At 38.3% G+C, this 20204-nt stretch overlaps 1 protein-coding gene across 1 annotated transcript in view; it reads left to right on the forward strand.

Annotated features, from left to right (window-relative positions):
• Positions 1-7160: 7160 nt before the first annotated feature.
• The window catches only part of GPC6 (glypican 6), a 356437-nt gene continuing 343393 nt past the window's right edge, over positions 7161-20204 (forward strand). The window contains exon 1 of the mRNA XM_049647475.1: positions 7161-7722. Coding sequence (XP_049503432.1) covers positions 7590-7722 — 133 coding nt within the window. The 5' untranslated portion in view covers positions 7161-7589. The remainder of the gene's footprint in view (positions 7723-20204) is intronic.

The raw sequence follows: 20204 nt of genomic DNA on the forward strand, positions 1-20204 counted from the left end.
GAACAAACTGAAACTCAAGTTTCTTCTCCATCCTAATCTTCATCATTTCCTTTCTTTTGCTAACTTTGCTTTTAGTTTGCTCTTCTTTTGTAAATCCTTTATGTACAACATGAGTTATTGATTTGAGATATTCTCTTTTAAATGTAGGCATTTATGGCAATAAGTTTTTATTTTTGTTTTCATAAGTGTTTTCATTTTTGTTCACCTAAGTGTTTTCTAATTTCCCTACTGGTTTCTTCTTTAACCTATTGGTTATATAAGAGTGTGTGGTTTAATTTCCACATGTTTGTGAATTTTCTGGTTTTCCTTCTGATACCAGTTTCCAGCTTCATGCTATTTATAGTCAGAGAAGATACTTCATATGATTATAACCTTTATAAATATCTTAAGGCTTGAGGTTTAGCAACACCTTTTTACTGAAATTTAGCGGTCTCTGTCTTTATTAAGCACTCTCCTGGCTGCCGTAAGTTGTTTTTTTGTTTGTTTGTTTGTTTGTTTGTTTGTTTGTTTTGTTTGCAACTAAATCTTCAAATTCTGAGAAAGCTGATTCTGTCATTTTTTGCTAGCTTACTGGTTGCTTCAGTGGAAGGACTGATTCTCAGCAGCCCCAACTCTACCATTTCTGTGATGTTGTCTGCCTCCTGTGCTTCTCTTACAGACATCTGTTTCATGACTTCCTTCAGAAGCCTTCCCTGGGGACCCTGCTTCCCCCTTTTACACTAAATGCCCTTTCCTGGGTTCCCTTTCCATGGCACTTCACCAAGACACATAAGTTTTTCCCTGAAGTGATCTGGAAATGAATGTAATCTGAGCATCCTGACATTGGTTTGAGATCTCTTTTATTCATCCCCATGAATACTGGATGAATGAAACTTGCATGACTGAACAAAGAAGAGATTTGAGTTCTCATGAACTTACTACAGAGCCTCTTTACAGGGTATAGACTGCTTTAAAAAATTAAAATTACTTAATATGAAACTACTTTGAATGGAATCTAATCTTTCTTGAGGACCTCAAGAAGATCCTTCAGAATTTCATGATACGTTAAGATGGGGAGTAGAAATACCTCATCATTTCTTACAACCCTAGGTTAGAAACTATGGAGAATGGCATGGAGTCTTGCTCAAAACACAGTTTTAATTTGTTCTGGTTAAATAGTTTACTTACATTAACTTGTTCGTCTTTTGGGAGCAGAAGAAGACAAATAGATTTATTTGATTATTTTGGCTGTATGATTTCCATAGAAACAAGCACTTACTAGGTATATGTTCATTGTGTCTATAGATTTATAACTTGGACATGTCTTGTTTTCTAAAAATATTCTAAGTAATAGATGTATTTTACATTGGCTGCTATTAAAAATAGCTAACATGAGTATCAATGCATAAATGCTGGTTCAGATACAAAAAATCTTACATATATTAAGAACATGAAATGAATTTCTATTTTTTGGTTATGGGTGTGCTATGCCTCAAATCACATTTAGAAAATGTAAGAATTACTTGCTATGACATCTTGATATGCGTGATGAACCAGGTAAATAAGTCTTAGTCGTCTCTCTCAATACAGTTTTATTAAGGGTTCTTTTTATATTTCTTGCCATGTTTCAGTGTATCTTGCTTTAATCTTTTAAAAAAGAAACACAAACAACATCAAGAAAAAACCACAAGGTTGTAACCTGAGAGCTCAATTCTTTTTATGTTATTTATTTTTATGTTATGTTATAAGAAAGCTTAGTTATAAATTATATGATTATTGAAACTAGTCAATTATAATAGCATCTATAAAATGATTATTAATGTCATTATATATAAACAGCTTCAGAAGAAGTTAACAGAAGGTCTAAACCCAAGATGCAGGGAAATGATATTGGAATCTTACTTGGTATACTCACAAACTTGTATGTATCTTTTCAATCGTAGGATAATGCAGTAGGAACCATTGACTGTTTCCCCCCCACCCCCACCATTGTTGTGCATTCTTGACAAAGTCATTCTAGTGGTGAAGGACAGCATGTAAAAGTTAGGTGACAGCACAAATAAATATTCATACCAAGTGGATACCACTTTTATACACTTACCAATTTACTGATTTACCTAAGTTTATTTCCCAGTCTTTCTTTTTTTTTTAATGTTAATGTATTTTTGAGAGACAGAGAGGGAGCATGAGTGGGGGAGAAACACAGAATCTGAAACAAGCTCCAGGCTTTGAGCTGTCAGCACAGAGCACGATGTGGGACTTGAACCCGTGAACCGGGAGATCATGACCTGAATCTATCACGGAAACTGGTCTGGATCACCCGGCAGAAGAACCAACGGCACTCGGAGATCTTGGAAGGAAGGAGGTTTATTTTACACCAGTGGGCTCAGAGGAGATCATTCCCCAGAGATCTGAGCCAAATGCAGGTGGGAAGGGTAATTTGTAGTCATCTTCCGCATTTGTGATGACTTTCGTGTGTGTGGCAAACAAGGCAGGAAGAACCCTGAAGAGAAGCCTCTAAGCTGGGAACTAGAGTTTGTTTTAGTCCCATCAGCCATCTTATGGTGCAGAACTTTACTTATTTTCCCAACAGTAGTTATTTGGCACCTGAGGCAAGCAGGGTGGGAACAAGAACCTGGAAGGGAAGTCTTCAGGCTGGGACTGAAATTCTCTTATCAGTCCTGTTGGCCATCATACAACAGATTTTTCCCTACCAAATTGAAGTCAGACACTTAACTGACGGAGCCACCCAAGTGCCCTTTCCCAGTCTAGTTTCAATATCTAAGGAGTTACAGCTACATTTTTCAAAAATAGTAAAATATCCACATTAAGTAAAAAGACATTCAACATGTTGTTTCTCAACATGGATTATATTCTTTATTTTTTTCTAAATGAACACATTTTCTTTAGTGGGAAATTTTTTGTCTAATTGTTTGCAATTTTTATAAATTTGCCACACTATATGTTAGAGATATTACTTCATTGTAAATTTTAAATGTGAGTTTTTAGAACTCCGTTATTTTGAAAGCAGGTTGAAAAACTCATGAACACTGAATAAGGGCTATATACCAGTTTGTGGTAACATACCAGTGTCAATTTCCTTGTTTAGATATCCTACCACAGTTATTTGAAATGTCACCATCAAGTGACATTGGTGAGTGAGGGGTACCCAAGACTCCACTCTTTTTGCATCATCTTGTGAGTCTATATTGATTTAAATACAAAAATATTTTTTAAAATTTGCTATAGCCCAATTATAAAACACCAGTAAATATTTAAAAATAGAAATATCCCTCACACAATTGGCATTTAAAACAACCTTCTTTTCAGAGACTTACTTCTAAAAGTCTTCAGTTTGGGGGCGCCTGGGTGGCTCAGTCGGTTAAGCAGCCGACTTCGGATCAGGTCACGATCTCGCGGTCCGTGAGTTCGAGCCCCGTGTCAGGCTCTGTGCTGACAGCTCAGAGCCTGGAGCCTGTTTCAGATTCTGTGTCTCCCTGTCTCTGACCCTCCCCAGTTCATGCTCTGTCTCTCCCTGTCTCAAAAATAAATAAACGTTAAAAAAAAATTTTTTTTTAAATAAAAAAAATAAAAGTCTTCAGTTTGAAGTGATGATTTTTTTTTATTTTAATTCAAGCATGCAGTTGTGTCAATTCAAAAAATATGGGTCTGTGAACACGAAAGCTTAAACTTTGATGCTCCACATTCTATTTTCTTCTTCTTCAAATGCCCTTTATTTGACCAGGAGGGATGTCATTTCCAAAAGTACTGAGAGACCCACATTTAACTTGAACAACATTGTTCTTGTAGGTTATTAAGGCTGTTCAATTTTCTCTGTTGGTTGCTACCCTGAGTTGGAGACGAGACTCTTCTAAAATGTCAGACTGAGAAAATTGTACTGGTTCCAACACAATTAAAAAAAAAAAAAGCTTAGGAATTAATGCTATCAATAGCCTTTGAAAACAAACTTAAAAAGTAACAATTGAATGCTAAGAGGGATAAAACTGTCTTTCTTTTTTTCTTTGAATCTCAGTGTGGCCAAGAAATTGAGGAACACAATAGAGAGTTCAATTCACAAGGCTCTTCCTGAGTGCCTAAATCATCATTACAATGCCTGTTAACGATGTTCTTGTTTTGCAGAGCAGTGCAGGTTATGAGGGTGACAGAGTCCCTACAGCCTAAAAGATCTCAAATTTGCATCCCAGGTATTGACACGTGCTCCATATTGGTACTGGAATACTGAGTGAGAAGAATCAAAGCATCCTATAAAACCAATAGCAAGAAAACCAAAAATCCAACACAGTCCAAGGACGAAATTGCATGGCCAGCTCAGGTGAAAACAGAGTTGGTCTCTGGAGAAAGGCATCAGGGTCACGACAGAAGTCACAAGGCTATGGAAAACAAAATTCTGTGGGCACAAGTTTGTAGGATTGCAACCATATCAAATAAGTAAAATGCATAAGAATTTGAAATTCCACATAAATTCTGAATGGAAAATACAGAATTATTTTCTCTTTTCTGCGACTGGCTTGGGATATATGTGGATAAAAGAAATTTTTAAGACAGTATTGCTCCGTTGTGGATAAAATTTGCCATATTCACAAAATAGCCTATCTGGAGAGGATGATACTGTGACACCAATGTGTGCTCAAGTTAAAAGTCACCAGGCTCCCCAGGGCACCTGGGTGGCTGAGTCAGCTAAGTGTCCAACTTCAGCTCAGGTCATGATCTCACAGTTCACAGGTTCAAGCCCCAGGTCAGGCTCTATGCTGACAGCTCAGAGCCTGGAGCCTGCTTTGGATTCTGTGTGCTGCTCTCTCTGCCCCTCCCCGACTTGCACTCTGTTTGTCAATAATAAATAAATGTTAAAAAAATTTTTTTTCAAATCACCAAACTCCTCAATTTTGGTATCTTTTTTTTGTTTTCTTTTGCTGTTGGAAAATAAATTTTAAAAGTCATGGATATTAAACCATTCTCTAAATATCTTTATAAAGTAAGGCCAGTTATATTTTACTTCACTTATTTGATTTGAAGTACTTAATACACTAACTTTCTATTGCTGATCTTGTTAATTCTGTTTTATTAAAGCCAACATTAAACTACCAGGAAAAGTAAAAACCAAAAGGATATTACTTTGAATGCATAAAAAGTAAGGTGATTAATGGATAGATAGAAGATGGGTGGATATTCGAAAAAGTAAGTATAGGAAAATGTTAAATGGGGATCTAGGAGCGAGGGTATTATACATTATAACAGTCTTTCAACTTTTCTGTATGTTTGAAAACTTGTATAACATTTTGGAAATAAAATGCAAACATGTTCAAAAGAACAACCAGAATCTTCAGTGCCTAAGTAAATAAATAAATAATAAGTAGCTTCATTTTCTGAAACAACAGATTAAGGATTTTGTCGGTATATATCGTAAAAGTAAGAAAATGTTACCAACAAAACGAAGCCTTGCGTTAAAAACCGCAAACGCTGGGGCGTCTGGGTGGCTCAGTCGGTTGGGCGGCCGACTTCGGCTCAGGTCATGATCTCGCGGTCCATGAGTTGGAGCCCCGCGTCGGGCTCTGTGCTGACAGCTCAGAGCCTGGAGCCTGTTTCGGATTCTGTGTCTCCCTCTCTCTGACCCTCCTCCGTTCATGCTCTGTCTCTCTCGGTCTCAAAAAAATAAATAAACGTTAAAAAAAAAATTAAAAAAAACAAAAAACCGCAAACGCGTAGGAAGACAAATACCCTATGATGTCACTCATATGTGGAATCTAAAAAAACAAAACAAATGAATAAACAAACAAACAAAAAGCAGAATCAGACCTGTAATTACAGAGAACAAATGGTTGCCAGAAGGAAGAGGGGGGAGAATGAGCAGTATCCCTGAAGGGGAGAGGGAGGCACAGGCTTCTAGTTAGGGACCCAGTAAGTCACAGGGATGAAATACAGCTCAGGGAATATAGTCAGTGGTACTATAATACTGTTGTGTGGTGACAGATGGAAACTACACCAATGCTGAGCACAACATAACATATAGAGAGGTTGAATCACAGTGTTGGACACCTGAAACTAATGTGACATTGTGTGTCAGATAATACTGAAGTAAAAAATAAAGAAATCACAACAAAACAAAACAAAATTCAAATGCGGTTTCTAGGCAAACGATGAAATGACGGAGATTAGGCAGAGTAGTGGAAAGTACCCGTTTATGCAGAACTACCCTTTATTGGTACACCTTTACATTGATGTTACGCTTTGTCAATATCTAAATGTCCTTGACACGTAATGTCACCTGTGGGCCCAGCTCTGTGTCATCAGACTGGTAAGTCTCCATGAGATCCAAATGATACAAGTTAGACTTGTTCTCATGTCTGGAACACAAGAACAGCACCATATGGCTATTTGATGAAAACACCAAAATTAGGTGGAATCAGCCAAATAAATATGATAATAATTTTGTGTCTAGTCATAAAAAAAGAGTTTTCTGTATTTTTTTTTTCCTGTTGTTGGCTCATACTGTTTTAAATAGTCTTTCCTCTTGAAGTCAAATTAGAATTTTCAATGAGTCCAAAAGAGATTTTAGTGATTTAGAACCGATGGACTCAGAAGAACCTCAGCTTTTCTTATTCAAGGCAAATGCCACTCCATCATTAGTTGAATTACTGCAAGGATTTCTCCTTACATTCAACACCGGGGTCCATTTTCCACAAAGTTCCCAGAACTGCAAAGCTTCAAATGCCTGAAGACATTGCCTTGGCAGTTCCATTGCTTCTAAGCAGGCCTGGATCTTAGAAATGCCAGACAGGTTGATATCGATCCTTTTTAAAAAGTTAGGTACAAAGGAAGTGTATCTGCCAACCTCCTTTAGAAACAGGGTCAAATGACCGGTTGGAAAATTTTCTTTTTTTTTTTTTTTTTTTTTTAATTTTTTTTTTCTTTTTTTTCCAACGTTTTTTATTTATTTTTGGGACAGAGAGAGACAGAGCATGAACGGGGGAGGGGCAGAGAGAGAGGGAGACACAGAATCGGAAACAGGCTCCAGGCTCCGAGCCATCAGCCCAGAGCCCGACGCGGGGCTCGAACTCACAGACCGCGAGATCGTGACCTGGCTGAAGTCGGACGCTTAACCGACTGCGCCACCCAGGCGCCCCATGGTTGGAAAATTTTCTAAAGGTTAAAACTTTAATCATACCTACATTTTTACCGAGCCTTTAACTTGGCAAATTGCTTTCACGTGCATTATCTCATTTCACGTTCTATTGCGATGAAATGGTGTCCAGGTTCTAGGGCTGAATTACGATGACATAGATACCAAAATGTTGATGGGGACATTTGATGAAAATCGATTATTATGCTATCGACCAAGTATTTGACAGGAGTGGACTGGCTTCGAGCTCACGTATGACAAAGGGTTAAGATTCTAATAGTTGCTTTGCTCCACTTGCTGGAGGTTTTGAGAGCCATTTCTCCGTTTTGTTTTTGTTTTTGTTTTTGTTTTCAAGGAGAAAATGAGTTACCTCTTTTAATTTCCTCCCTCTCATCCTTCTTATTTCTGATTTTCTTTTTTCTTGTCAATAAATCTGCAGGTCAGCCCCACCCCGGGCTGCATCCGAGCTCTCATGAAGATGCTGTACTGCCCATACTGCCGGGGACTTGTCACCGTGAGGCCCTGCAACAACTATTGCCTGAACGTCATGAAGGGCTGCCTGGCCAATCAGGCTGATCTCGACACTGAATGGAATCTGTTTATAGGTAAGGAGCATTTAGACGGATCCATGCCCTAGATTACAGAGACATAGATAACCAGCAAGAGGTTGTGGGGCCCAATGGGCAGGTCTGCAGTTGTGATGGTTTCAATGCAAAAGAGGATTAAGTGCAAAAACAAAAACAGAAAGCAGCTGCTAGCAGATTATAAAGGTGACATTTTTCTTCTTCTTTTTTAAATCCTGAAAAACAGGGTACCCTGGTATGTTTGTGAGGGACAAGTCCTGGTAAAGATTGTACAAGCGAGCGTTGTTGAATTAGCTGATCTCTCTGACAAAGATAAAAAGCACTCTTGTCGAGTTTCTGGGAGTTCCTGTGGAAAGGGGCAAATTAGGGGGAAAAAAATCTCCTTAAAAAGAAAATCCTCAGCACTAGTTCTTATTTCTAGTACCTCAACATAGTCACAGATACTAGTAAAACACTCCTTCCTTGGACATCCATGATGAAAATAGCTCGGTATTTCTGCCGAAATATGCAAATCTTCTTCCTCGTGCTGTGGAGAAGGGGGCTTCAAGCCCTCAACGTGAGACAGCCTTCCTGTCTTTAGAAGGTACGGTGGAAAGTGGGCAAGACGCAGGGGAAGTCTGTGAGTCGTGGCTCTGGTCTTGAGTTGCAGGAATCGCTCAGGGCGAAGTGCGCTGCCAAAAGATATTTCCCAAATTGCTATCCAAGGATAAAAGGACAAATTTTACAGGCAGGCTTCTCCCAGGAAAACACACAGGCCTTGAAAGAGTGAATGTGTTTTCTCCCCCTCTGACAAAAGCCCTTCAAATAAAAGTACTTTCAATTGCATTTACTGCAATTGCATGGTGACGGGCAGAGTGGTGCACCTCACAGGGCAATTCCTTAGCTTCTGGGGGCCTTCATCATTTATGCATACCTCTAAACCAGAAGGCACGCATGAAGTCTTCTGACATCTAAGTTTGGGGTAGGGTAGGAAAAAGATCTAAGATGGGTTGGAATGTGGCGAAACCTAAGCTCATCGTGCAAAAGACGGGATTCGGTTGCAAGCATTGCCCTTTGGCAGTGAAACCCACCGGCTAACATGCTGTTATGCTTAGGAAGGCCAGGGAAAATGGTTTGGAAGTTTTAAGCAAAAAAGAGTAAATTTTAGAGTGGGTAGATTCCAATGGAACTCATCCAACAAAATCCCAGAAATCATTTCAGGGAGAATAAATTGAAATACCGTTCTCTCTTCCTTTAGTGGGAGTACGGAATCTGTCTGCATGATCTTGGGTTACTTTATTTGAAAAATGAGGAAGTGTTTGAAAAGTTTAATCATTAAAGTACCCTTCTAACTCAGAAATGATATGATTCTTTGCTAAGATTTTGGACGGGAGTATGAATTTTTTAGAAAGGTAATAAGAATAACTCGATCTTCTAAAATATGAATTTAGATTAATTTTGGCAGAGACACTCTCCAAATAATGCTAATTAAAAAGTACTCTCATCAAGAAATCTAAAAATATTGCCACATTTTAAAACCAGATTAAACCTCATTGCCATCACTTTGAGTCATATAGATTATTCATACTTTTTGGTTGAAACTACCCTAATTTATAGCACAGTTAAATAGTCTTTGCTCAGCCTGCACCTTATTGAGGAAGGTGGACATGTGGATTTTGTTACTTAGAGCAGGACGTGATTAAGAATGAGACTATAAGGCTTTTAATTTAGAAGAGCAACAGTGACTTCCTTATTGGCTTTTTCTCCTCAATGCTGGTTGGCTATTTTAACATCATACCTTCAATCAGTTGGCTTTCCTGGATGCCAATTAGATGTGAAATTGAATGTCTGGAAAACCGTTTGATTTAAAAACCCAGATTTGAACCCACCATGTGTTGGATGTACTATAACTAAAAGAGAGCCTGGTGGTTAGTCCTACATTAATATATTTCATACCCTTTGTTTCCATATCTCATTTTTTATTATTCTTGGATATCAGTGAGAAAATTCTTCTTTTTTCTTTCCTCTGGCTCTGCTATGGCACTGAGAATTGACCACCAACATAGATTTTGGAGCAAAATGTGTTCTTGCTAATACTTGTCCCTATGTGAAGTTCACAAACTTGTCACATAAATCAGGCAAATGTGCCACCTGTGTTTTCCACATATGCATCCGAGATGACAGTGTCATGGGCTTCATGAATGCAGCAGGGAAGGCCAGTGAGCAAATCAATAATCCAACAGTAATTACGTAGAAAGCCCTTTCTCTGGTTGGCATCTGTAGCCCATCACCCTTGAGCTTCTAACATCTTTCCATCAGTTCCTCCACTCGTGTTGCTGTCAGTCACATGACATCTCTATCTGCTGCATTCATTCCCCAGTCTGTACATTTTTATGTGTTTTTTTTTTTTTTATGTCCTCATCTAAAATGCTAACAGTGGATGCAATCAATGGTCAATAAAGACAAGAATTGAACCGGTGATACATTCTCATGATCTTTGCTATGCCACAAATTAATTGAAAGTGAGTTATGGGGCGCCTGGGTGGCTCGGTTGGTTGAGCATCCAACTCTTGATTTCGGCCCAAGTCATGATCCCAGGGCTGTGCGTTCGAGCCCGTCATCAGGCTCTGCACTGAGTGTGGAGCTTGCTTAAGATTCTATCTCTCCCCCTCACCTGCTTGTGCTCTCTCTCTTTCTCTCAAAAAATAAGTGAATTGCATTTATTTTGAATTCAGTTGTTGTGTGGATTTGTCAGTAAAAAGGTATTTCACTGACAAAATAAAATGTTCTAAGTGTTCAGCTAAAAAACCCAATGGTATTCCGTTCACTTCTGAAGCTCCATAGTTTTTTAATTTTCATTTTTTTGCAATCCTAGAAAAAAAAAAATCAAGAGTCTACTCAGGATGCATTTCTATTGTTTTCCTGATGTAAGCAGGACCTGGGGAAACATAAGAGTGGTTTGCAGTCCGCTCTGCTCTCACTCCTAGGAACCATGCAGGAAGAAAGAGACGTCATTTGAGACATTGACAGGCACGGCTTAGGCACTTACCCCAGGTGTTGCTCTAAATTCATGCTCAGCTTGGGGCACCTGGGTGGCTCGGTCGGTTAAGCGTCCGACTTCGGCTCAGGTCATGATCTCATGGTCCATGAGTTCAAGCCCTGTGTCGGGCTCTGTGCTGACGGCTCAGAGCCTGGAGCCTGTTTCAGATTCTGTGTCTCCCTCTCTCTCTGCCCCTCCCCTGTTCATGCTCTGTCTCTCTCTGTCTCAAAAATAAATAAACGTTAAAAAAAAAAATTTAAATTCATGCTCAGCTTATTGCAGCCTAGCCTTTGAGTGTTGCCTGCGTGCAAAGGCCTTTTCTCGGAAAATGTTTATTATGTAAATTAAAATTTCCTAAAAGGAAACAGTTTGTGGGCAGAGTTCGTTTTCAGTAATACCCTGCGGTTATTTTGAGTCTTTGGCATTGATACCAACCCTCCATGGATAAGAGCTATTCTATTTGACAAGGGGCCGTGTTGCAGATTACACCTAGCTCATGAGCACAAAAGCTAAGGCTGAAATTATATTTTTGTAGCTGCAATAAATCTTGCATCTAATTTCAAATCTAGGATATGTGGGACAGCCTCCTCCAAACATCTGGTACCTTCGAAGACTTAATAGACTGTAAAAAATGGAGAAAGAAAACAAGGGTGTGGGGACAAAAGTGCTGATAAGATCAAAGGCAAAAATGCTGTTTGTTTTGTAATATTTTTTACCACTGAAATAGTAGAGGATGTTTATTACTGTAAGTATAAGAGAAACTTATCACTATGGTTCCATCAAAGTGAGAACTGAAGATGTTTGTGTCCCAACAATGCACCCTAATAGTTTAGACTATCCCAGTTAGTAAGACTCTAATGATCTTAACCTATTAATTCAATGCCTGATATGTTGAATAAGCTAGACACATGCTTTTTTTTATGCTAGGGGAACTTAATGTAGTTAACATTAATTATAATCAACTATGATAAAGTGTTAGGAAACTGGAAGCACAGGATGAGAAGTTTCTACTCAGCAGGGGACTTAATCTAGTCTAGGGTGTTGGGGAAGCTGTACCTTGGTAAATATAGAATAAAAGAGTAAACAAGACAGTATTGAATTAGTGTTGTCAGACATAATTGATGTTGAACAGCTGTAACATACAGAATTGGTGGAATACTGTATGGGCCCCAAATATTTACAAGTAGCCTATGGCAGTTTCAATAGTCTGGTATGATCACTCAGTGATTCATAAATACTTATTTGATTTATTTTCTAAACGATTTGTGATCAAGTCTCATCACTACCACTGTCACTGACTTGAACTGAGAAGATTCAGAGAATTTGTGTTAATTTTTGTAAAGAGAAGGTTGGGTCCCTAATATATAGATACTCTCCAATGTAAAAAGGAGAAGATGGAAGAGGAGAAAAGGAAGGAAGGAAGGAAGGAAGGAAGGAAGGAAGGAAGGAATAGAGAGAGAGAAAGGAAGGAAAGAAGGAAGGGAGGGAGGGAGGAAGGAAGAGAGAGAGCAAGAGGAAGGAAGGATGGATGGACAGTAGGAAGAAAGGGAGGGAGGGAGGAAGGGAAAAGCCAGCAAAGCAGCTTGATTTTTAGTTTAGGTCTTGAGCACTTATAGTCCAGACAGTCCAGTGATATCAAACTTTCTGGGCTTTCTTTTTCCTTTCCAACTAGCCAGTTATTAAGTGTAAGGCATCCTAAAGACAGCAAACTGGCATGAGAGCATCAAACATGGAGTGCAAGGTGGGCACTACACCTGTGCCTGGCCTAGAGACCCTGCAGTGGGTATTATCCATTCATCTTCTGAGATTCATTAATACAACAGATGTTTACTAAGTAGCTGGTATGGACCTTGTTCTGGTTTATGCATGAGGCTAGAGCAGATGAGACCCTGCCTGCTGAGAATATGGCTCACTGTATGTTCTCTGATGGAATAAATGGAAACAACTAGACAGAGAAATGGAAGGGAATGCAGTAAGAGGCTGTTCTATTTTACTTTGTAAGTCTACTCTTTTAATGGAAGTATGACTAATTCAGTAATTTAAAAAACACATATCCCTGATGTTAATGGACTCGTGAGTGCAGGGATAGCAGAAACAAATCAGATAATGAACCTGGTTCCTTCATTGTGACAGCTGCTATCAAGTTGTAAATTAGAGCCAGCCGCAAGGAAGCTGTGTTAGGTCGGTCAAATGACTAGTGTCATGTAATAAATGGCTACTTTGGTGTACAAATTACTTTCTTAGGACCTGAAAGAGTTGTTTATCTGCAAGGTATTTTGTAGATTCACAACTTTGGGGGAAATGTTGCTAGAAAAACATTTATTGTTTCTAGTAAATAAACTTGGATTCTCTTTTTATAAAATACACAGCACTGTGTGATGTTGCATTTCAGCAGGATATAAAATAAACACAGGGCACCATTTCAAGCATTTGTATAAGATGCTCCTCTTTCAAAGACTTTCTTCGACGTGAAATTCTATAATATAAATCTGACAAATTTTTAGTCACAAAGAATTCCATAGTAAATATGATAGGACTCTAGCTGATAGATCCTGAAATCCCATGTTTTAAAAACCCCTAGACCCTAAACATAGAAAATCATTTCCTTTCAACCAAAGAAAAAGAAAAAATTTAAGAATTGTATTTAGCAGCACGCTTCAAGGTATCTTGGTCTCCACTTTGTATAAGACAAGAGCTTGGTTGAAAATACAGTCTAGAAACACAACTCTTAAATTGAGGAACAAAAGCCAAAGCAATTATTTTAGAATCTGATCTCACCATTACCTACAGAACTTGCTTTTGCTCATGTGCATTCCCAAAAGCAGCAAGAGGGATATTAAAAAAAAAAAACAAAAAAAAAAACACTTGATTTTCTCAGTTGAAATCTAACCCCACCCAGCTCCTGCCTTCCTTTTATAGTCATTGATTCAATATTTCTCATTTCTCATGGACATTTATCATATGTTGTATTCTCTCTGTGATGCTGGCAGAATCCACAAGCAGTACTAACTCCTCAGTGAGAAAAAAAAAAAAAGAGAGAAGAAGAAAGCAAGAAAGAAAACACTTGGCTGGTACCCAGCAGCCTTTCACGAGCTGCATTTGTTATCAATTTCCTACGTTTAGAAAATGGTTTACTTCTGAACTCTGCATATGTGAAAGTGTTTTTATGTGGTGCAATAGGGTTAATGCCTTGATGGTGCTATCTTGTATGAGGCTATTCGACAAACACTGCGGCAGGCGTTTCTTAACCTCTGAACACTCACTAATGTTCATCTTGAGGCAACAACTCAAAGGATTCATGGGACTGCAATTTCTGTTCTGCATCAGGCAAATTTTCTCACAGATCAAAGCAGGCAAAGCACATCAGTCCTAAAATTATTTGGTGCAGTAGACAAGTAGTCATTCAAGGTGCATGTGTATTTCCTTTGCCTCCAGTGCCTCTGTACGTATATGTACAGTTTCCTCTTGTATGTATATCTATCCCACTTCCCACATACTCGACTTCTATACAATTCATAATTACTGATGACTGCAAATATGATATTCTGAACTAGACTGTCATGTTGGAATCCATGGTGCTATGTAATATGACACCAACCAATGGCCTATAACAAGGCGTAACTATTTTTGCAAGTCTAATATTCTCTAGGATGTAAGATACTCCATTTATAATAGGAAGTTCACTGAAATATCTCTTATACCTTATTAAGCTCTCCAATTCCTATGAGAACCAGCAACAGAAGGATTTAGTTTCCCAGGAGAAAGCAGACCATACCACAGATGATGAGAATTGCCTTTGTAGTGGGGATTTTGCTTCTAATTTACACATCAATTTCAGTGTTTTCTATGCATAAGTGGTTTAATTTGATAATTATATCCAAAGGACTTTGTTTGTAATGATTGACATCTGATTTTAATAAATTTTGCTAGTTTTCACTGTTATGTCTCAGCTTTAAGCTAAAACACAGGATGTCTGGCTTTTGGCATCCCAAGAGAAAACATTTGATGATTCCTCAGAATGGAATTAAATAGATTCCAAAAGGCCCAGGATCCCAGGTAAAATTCAACACTCTAAACATTAGCCTGATGACTTTCTTAGCAATTTCAATTCCAGGAAATAAGAGGAGCATGAGGTAGAAGAAATTGAACTAGAAGAAGAAACTAGAACTAGAAATTGAACTAGAAGAAACTGAAGAAACTAGAACATAAGAAATATAAATGGAGCTAAATATGTGGGTTGTTAAAGCATTAAACTACATGGCTATTCACAAATAACAAACTTATAACAAGTCCCAGGGCGACCGTAACCAAAAAGTCCTTCATGAGGTGACTGATTTAATAGAATAAAAGAGTGGTTTACCTTCTGAGACATTTAGATCACTGTTAAAATCCTGATTACTAGCTGAAGTGAAAATCTTTGTTTTAACCCAAATAATAAATGCTTGTGTGATATTGCAATGCTATGTTAAAATGTCTTAATAATAGTAGTGTTAATGAGGGTACTTAGATTTCTTTTTCCCTAAATGTCACATTTACACATATGTATATGTGAATAATTACATATCTACTTATCATCTATCTATATATCTATCTATATCTTCCAATTGCATTAAAAGCTCCTTTAATTCACGATTATCTCAAGAGCAGATATCTCAAGAGCTGATCATGTCTTTATGTTTGAGTCATTTTTGAAACTAGCTTTAATTTTCCTCAGGCTTGTTTCCTTAACAATTATAGAGACTTTTAGAATCTTATTATCTTCATCATGTTGGCTTTGTGGTTTGTTTATTATGAACAACCCTCCAAGGAGCCAGGGGTGGAAGCCAGGTTAGAAGAGATGGCCCCATGAATTATTCTGATGGGTAAAGGCATGTTTTCATTGGTCACTCTAAAAGGGAAATGGATATAAATGTCCTTGGGAGTAATTTAAACTTTGAGAACCTTCATGATATATGAAAACTTTGAGCTTATAATTCATTTAAAAATATCATGCCTACAGATACTTGGTAAGGTGGCCAGGAGAGAATTTAAATTAAAATAGAGCATGAAATATTCCTTGTCCTTCAAATAACAGCTTATATATAAATCCCACATAAAAAAAGATATGTCCTCGATTTTTTTCTCTGCATGGATTTAAATAATTTGCTACGCTAAGAATGTTCTTTATTATAACCTCAGAAGAAGTGAAAATTACAAAAAGAAATGAAAATAAGTCATTGAATATATGACATTACACCAAGAAGGGATGTATCTATCTGCATCACATTTTTATTCTTTAAGGTGCAGGATCTTCTAGAAAGATAACACTGATAATTAAATGCCAACAAAGTCAGTCAGTATTCACTACTAAAATCTCAATACTTAGGAAATAGAGCAATTAGAGTAATGTAATGAGAAGCCTGAGAATACTATTGGATGGCATGAATAAGTTAGTAGATGTGAGAGACTTTGGGATGTAGCAGTGATTGCCAGAGCTGATGTGGTTTTCAGATTGACTCAATCAGTAAGTGACCCTGCCCTATCTCAGCCCTGCATCTATTTCTCTGGTAGTTACATGCCAGCTTGAAGTCTTTTCTCCCAGGGTAGCAGGACCATAATTCCATAAGATAATTCATTGACTTCAATAGGAAGAGTATTCTCAAAATCCACAACCATCAACTGGTGAAGGCTGTTGGGAGTTCTTGATATTATCACTTATGCATGTGTCTCCATGGTTTTCCAAATTCAATGTTCTTGATTATTGTTAGATTAGTTCCTTATTTTTATTTTTTTTTTAATTTTTTTTAACGTTTATTTATTTTTGAGACAGAGGGAGACAGAGCATGAACGGGGGAGGGTCAGAGAGAGAGGAAGACACAGAATCCGAAACAGGCTCCAGGCTCTGAGCAGTCAGCACAGAGCCCGATGCGGGGCCTGAACTCACGGACCGCGAGATCGTGACCTGAGCCGAAGTCGGACGCTTAACCGACTGAGCCACCCAGGCGCCCCTAGTTCCTTATTTTTAAAACAGCTTAGTGTTTCAAACTCTTCTGTGTTAACATAGTCGTAGAAACATATTCCATCATCCAAAACCTATGTGCAATACCCAACCAGATGGGAGAACTGAAATTGTCATTAGTCCTAAGAATGTTAGGACTAATTCTACAAATACCAATACACAGTGCATTTTGAGGGTTCAGATTAGGCACAGGACCTGACCTCTGAAAGGTAATTCCACAAAGTGCAATACACATGACCCTTCATTAATCAGCCTGGTAGTATTTTGTATTGAATCACTGTGTTGATTGAATAAAATATTTGGCAAATTTTTGGTGATCCAATTTAACATGTGCCTAATACTACCTTTATTGACTGAAAATCCAGACATATATTTCCCGAAGTTGGCCATGAGAGAATGTTTAAATGTGTCGCGCTACTTAGTTACAATCATAGTATCCAACTTCTAAAACTATGAGAGAGTTGTAAGAAACTTTATTCACCTATCTTTGTGGTTCTGGCTTTCGTTCAAGAGAACATTACATCCATAGCAATAATAGCTAACAGCAGTTGGACACTTACTTTAACCAGGAAGTACTGTAATCACTTTATACTTTTAATCCTTAAAACAATCCTATGAAGTAGTTTATATTATGATCTCTATTGTACAGAAGGGAAAACTGAGACCAGATAAGTTAAGTGACGTATCCAAGGCCATATAACTTGTAAGTTGCAATACCAGCATTTGGCTTTAGAGCCCAGGTTCTTAACCACTACATAAATTAATTCTTACTAAGTGTTTAGAAAGTAATCCTTAGTCTTTGGCTGCATAGGATGATGGGATATGTTGGGGGAAATAGAACATTGCCAGCACTATCTAATAGAATCTTCCGTCAACGATGGAAATGGTCTGTGTCTGTATTGTCTAAGATAGTAGCCACTAGCCACATGGGCTATTGAGCACTTGAAATGTATCGAGTGAGACTGAAAAACTGAGTTTTTATTTTATTTAATTTTACATAATTTAAATTTACTCACATGCAGCTATTGGGCACCTAAAATGTGGTTAGTGTATCTGAGGCGCTAAATTTTTCATTTATTTGTAGGTAATTTACATTTTAATCACTGTAGATGGCTAGCAGCTCTGGTGTTGGACACTGCAGGTTTAGACCATTCAAGCACCTAAAGACTCAATGACATGGCTCAGCACCTGAATCTATCTGATTCTCTTCAAGAAGATATTTTTATTAGAGGCCTTTTTGGTGCTTAGATCCAGACTAAGGATATGGTAGACATAAAAGAAATAAAAACCGTACCACTGGATCCTGGGAAAGTATAATTTTCCAAAGAGATGAAATGTGTATTTTCAAAGTGGGAGTTGGGTTAAGTGAAGACAACATAGTTAAGAGCAATAGTCTTTGAATCACTGCATGAGATCGAATCCTGACTTCATCTTTTATTATCTATGTGGTACTTGGGGAACATTAACCTTCAAAAATCTCACTTTTCTCATCAATAAACTGGAGATTGTAGTACCTACCTCTTAGCGTTGTGTGGGTTAAACTAGATAGAGCATGGAAATCTGAGGGTTGAGACGTGTCCACAGAGATAGCACTGACAGAGAAGCACTGTGGTTCTCTATTCAGGTGAAAAACCTGTGAAGGTATGAACAGAAAATAGAATAGAAAGTAGAAGACAACAGAGTAGGCAAGGAGGCGGGACAACATCAGACACCAGAAATAGGCAAAAGAGATAACAAGGGCGGACGGAAAAACCACAGGAAAATGGTCAGAGGATAGTTAATTAGTAAGAAACTGAAGGTACAAGATTAGACGAAGTGCATTTCATCAAGCCAGCTTCTTCTTATCCCTGCTCAGGATTCACCTAAGTTCCTGAGAGATGGGACTCATCCCAGTAGAGATGAATTTGCCTTTGCTCAAGTGAATAAGCACTTGGTGAGACAGGTTGGAAAACTGTGAGTTCAAACTCACAGTTTGAACTGTGAGTTCAAACAGGCATGATGTGCTCAGGTACCTGTGAGGAAACCAAACTGGGAAAAAAAAAAAAAAGGTACTTGCTGGTATGCACTGGGAGGTAAGATTGGTCATAATTGAACTGTTTATGCTTTGAAAGGAAGGCCAAACAGTTGACTTTCTCTTGTCATATAGGCAATGACAAGTCACAGGGTATTTTTATTCAGGGAAGGGCAGGATCTAAGTATTCATCTGGAAGCCAAGGAGAGGATGGTTTCAGATGAATGAGACTAACAGAGGGGTTCTCTCAGCATGGAAGGAGAAAGGAAGACAGCACTCACAGTAGAGTTGGGAAAAAAATTTATAGGACTTCATGTCTGAATATCTAGGTCACTAGATGCAGAGGGGCAAGAAAAGAAATCCATCAGTTATGACTGAGATAAGCACACAAAAGAAAGATGGTGTCAGAAGCGAGTTTGGAGTATGGCGAACATGGATTTCTTCAATCTGTTTACGGCTTGAGGATTTGAGAAACAGTGGGACCAAAAACTGGGCATATCCAATTGGATGCTGAAAATAGTACTGTTCTGTAGTAGTGTTCACAAAACAGGAGCTAGGGATGCCAAGAACCATTGGAGGGTTTCCATAGCCCAAATGGATCTGCGGCCAACTTTCCTAATCAACTCCAACAGATTGTGCCCAGAATCCTCTCTCCTGGGTACCACACGGTGCCTACATGTTCCTTCCCTGCGTAGTTATACTGTCTTTACCTCTACATGTTAAATATTTAACAGCCTGCTCATCAGTATGTATTCTCAGAATGAGCCTATATCTATAATCCCCAACCTCTTTAATTAAGTGTAGTCAGAATGTCAACTGTGCAAACATAAGAATGCTTAACATAATGATTCAATGGAGACAGGCTTACATTGCTCCCCCAAATATATTTCCTCAAGATTCAAGAACCCCTTGATGGTCAAATTTATCACACACATTGACATTTATAACTGCAGTCAATCCAAGAGGAAATGTATTTTCTATTGGCTTTGGCTTTTGCAGTCCTCAATGCATGAAATCTAGGATTACTTTGTTCATTTCTGGCCACTGCCAAGTCTGAATTTCAAGTTGAGGCATGAAATTTGTTAATTTTATTAAAAAACTTGCCCCAGGGCATTCGTTTTCTTCACTGGCCAGAATACCATGTATGAGAAAGCAGCCCATGACTTCACTGCCTGCCTTGTGGCACAGTTGTCTCCAATGAAGACTGAACATGTAAGGACCCATATAATCTATTCATTGGTTTCTGAACATGGGGTCCCCCCACACACACACACGACCCACCCAAAGAGCAAGACAAATAGACACGAAGAAGCTTTTGCAATGCAACTTTGCAAGGAGCAGTGAGATGGTTTTTGAATCCGATATTGCCAAGTTACTGATTTAAGAATGCCCTAGAGTATAAATTATTTCTCTCAACCTCCAGAGTGACTTTTGTCAAATGCCTTCTGCTTAGCCCATTAAGGGTGAAAACCATG

Source organism: Panthera uncia (assembly GCF_023721935.1).
Source record: "Panthera uncia isolate 11264 chromosome A1 unlocalized genomic scaffold, Puncia_PCG_1.0 HiC_scaffold_16, whole genome shotgun sequence".
NCBI lineage: Eukaryota > Metazoa > Chordata > Mammalia > Carnivora > Felidae > Panthera > Panthera uncia.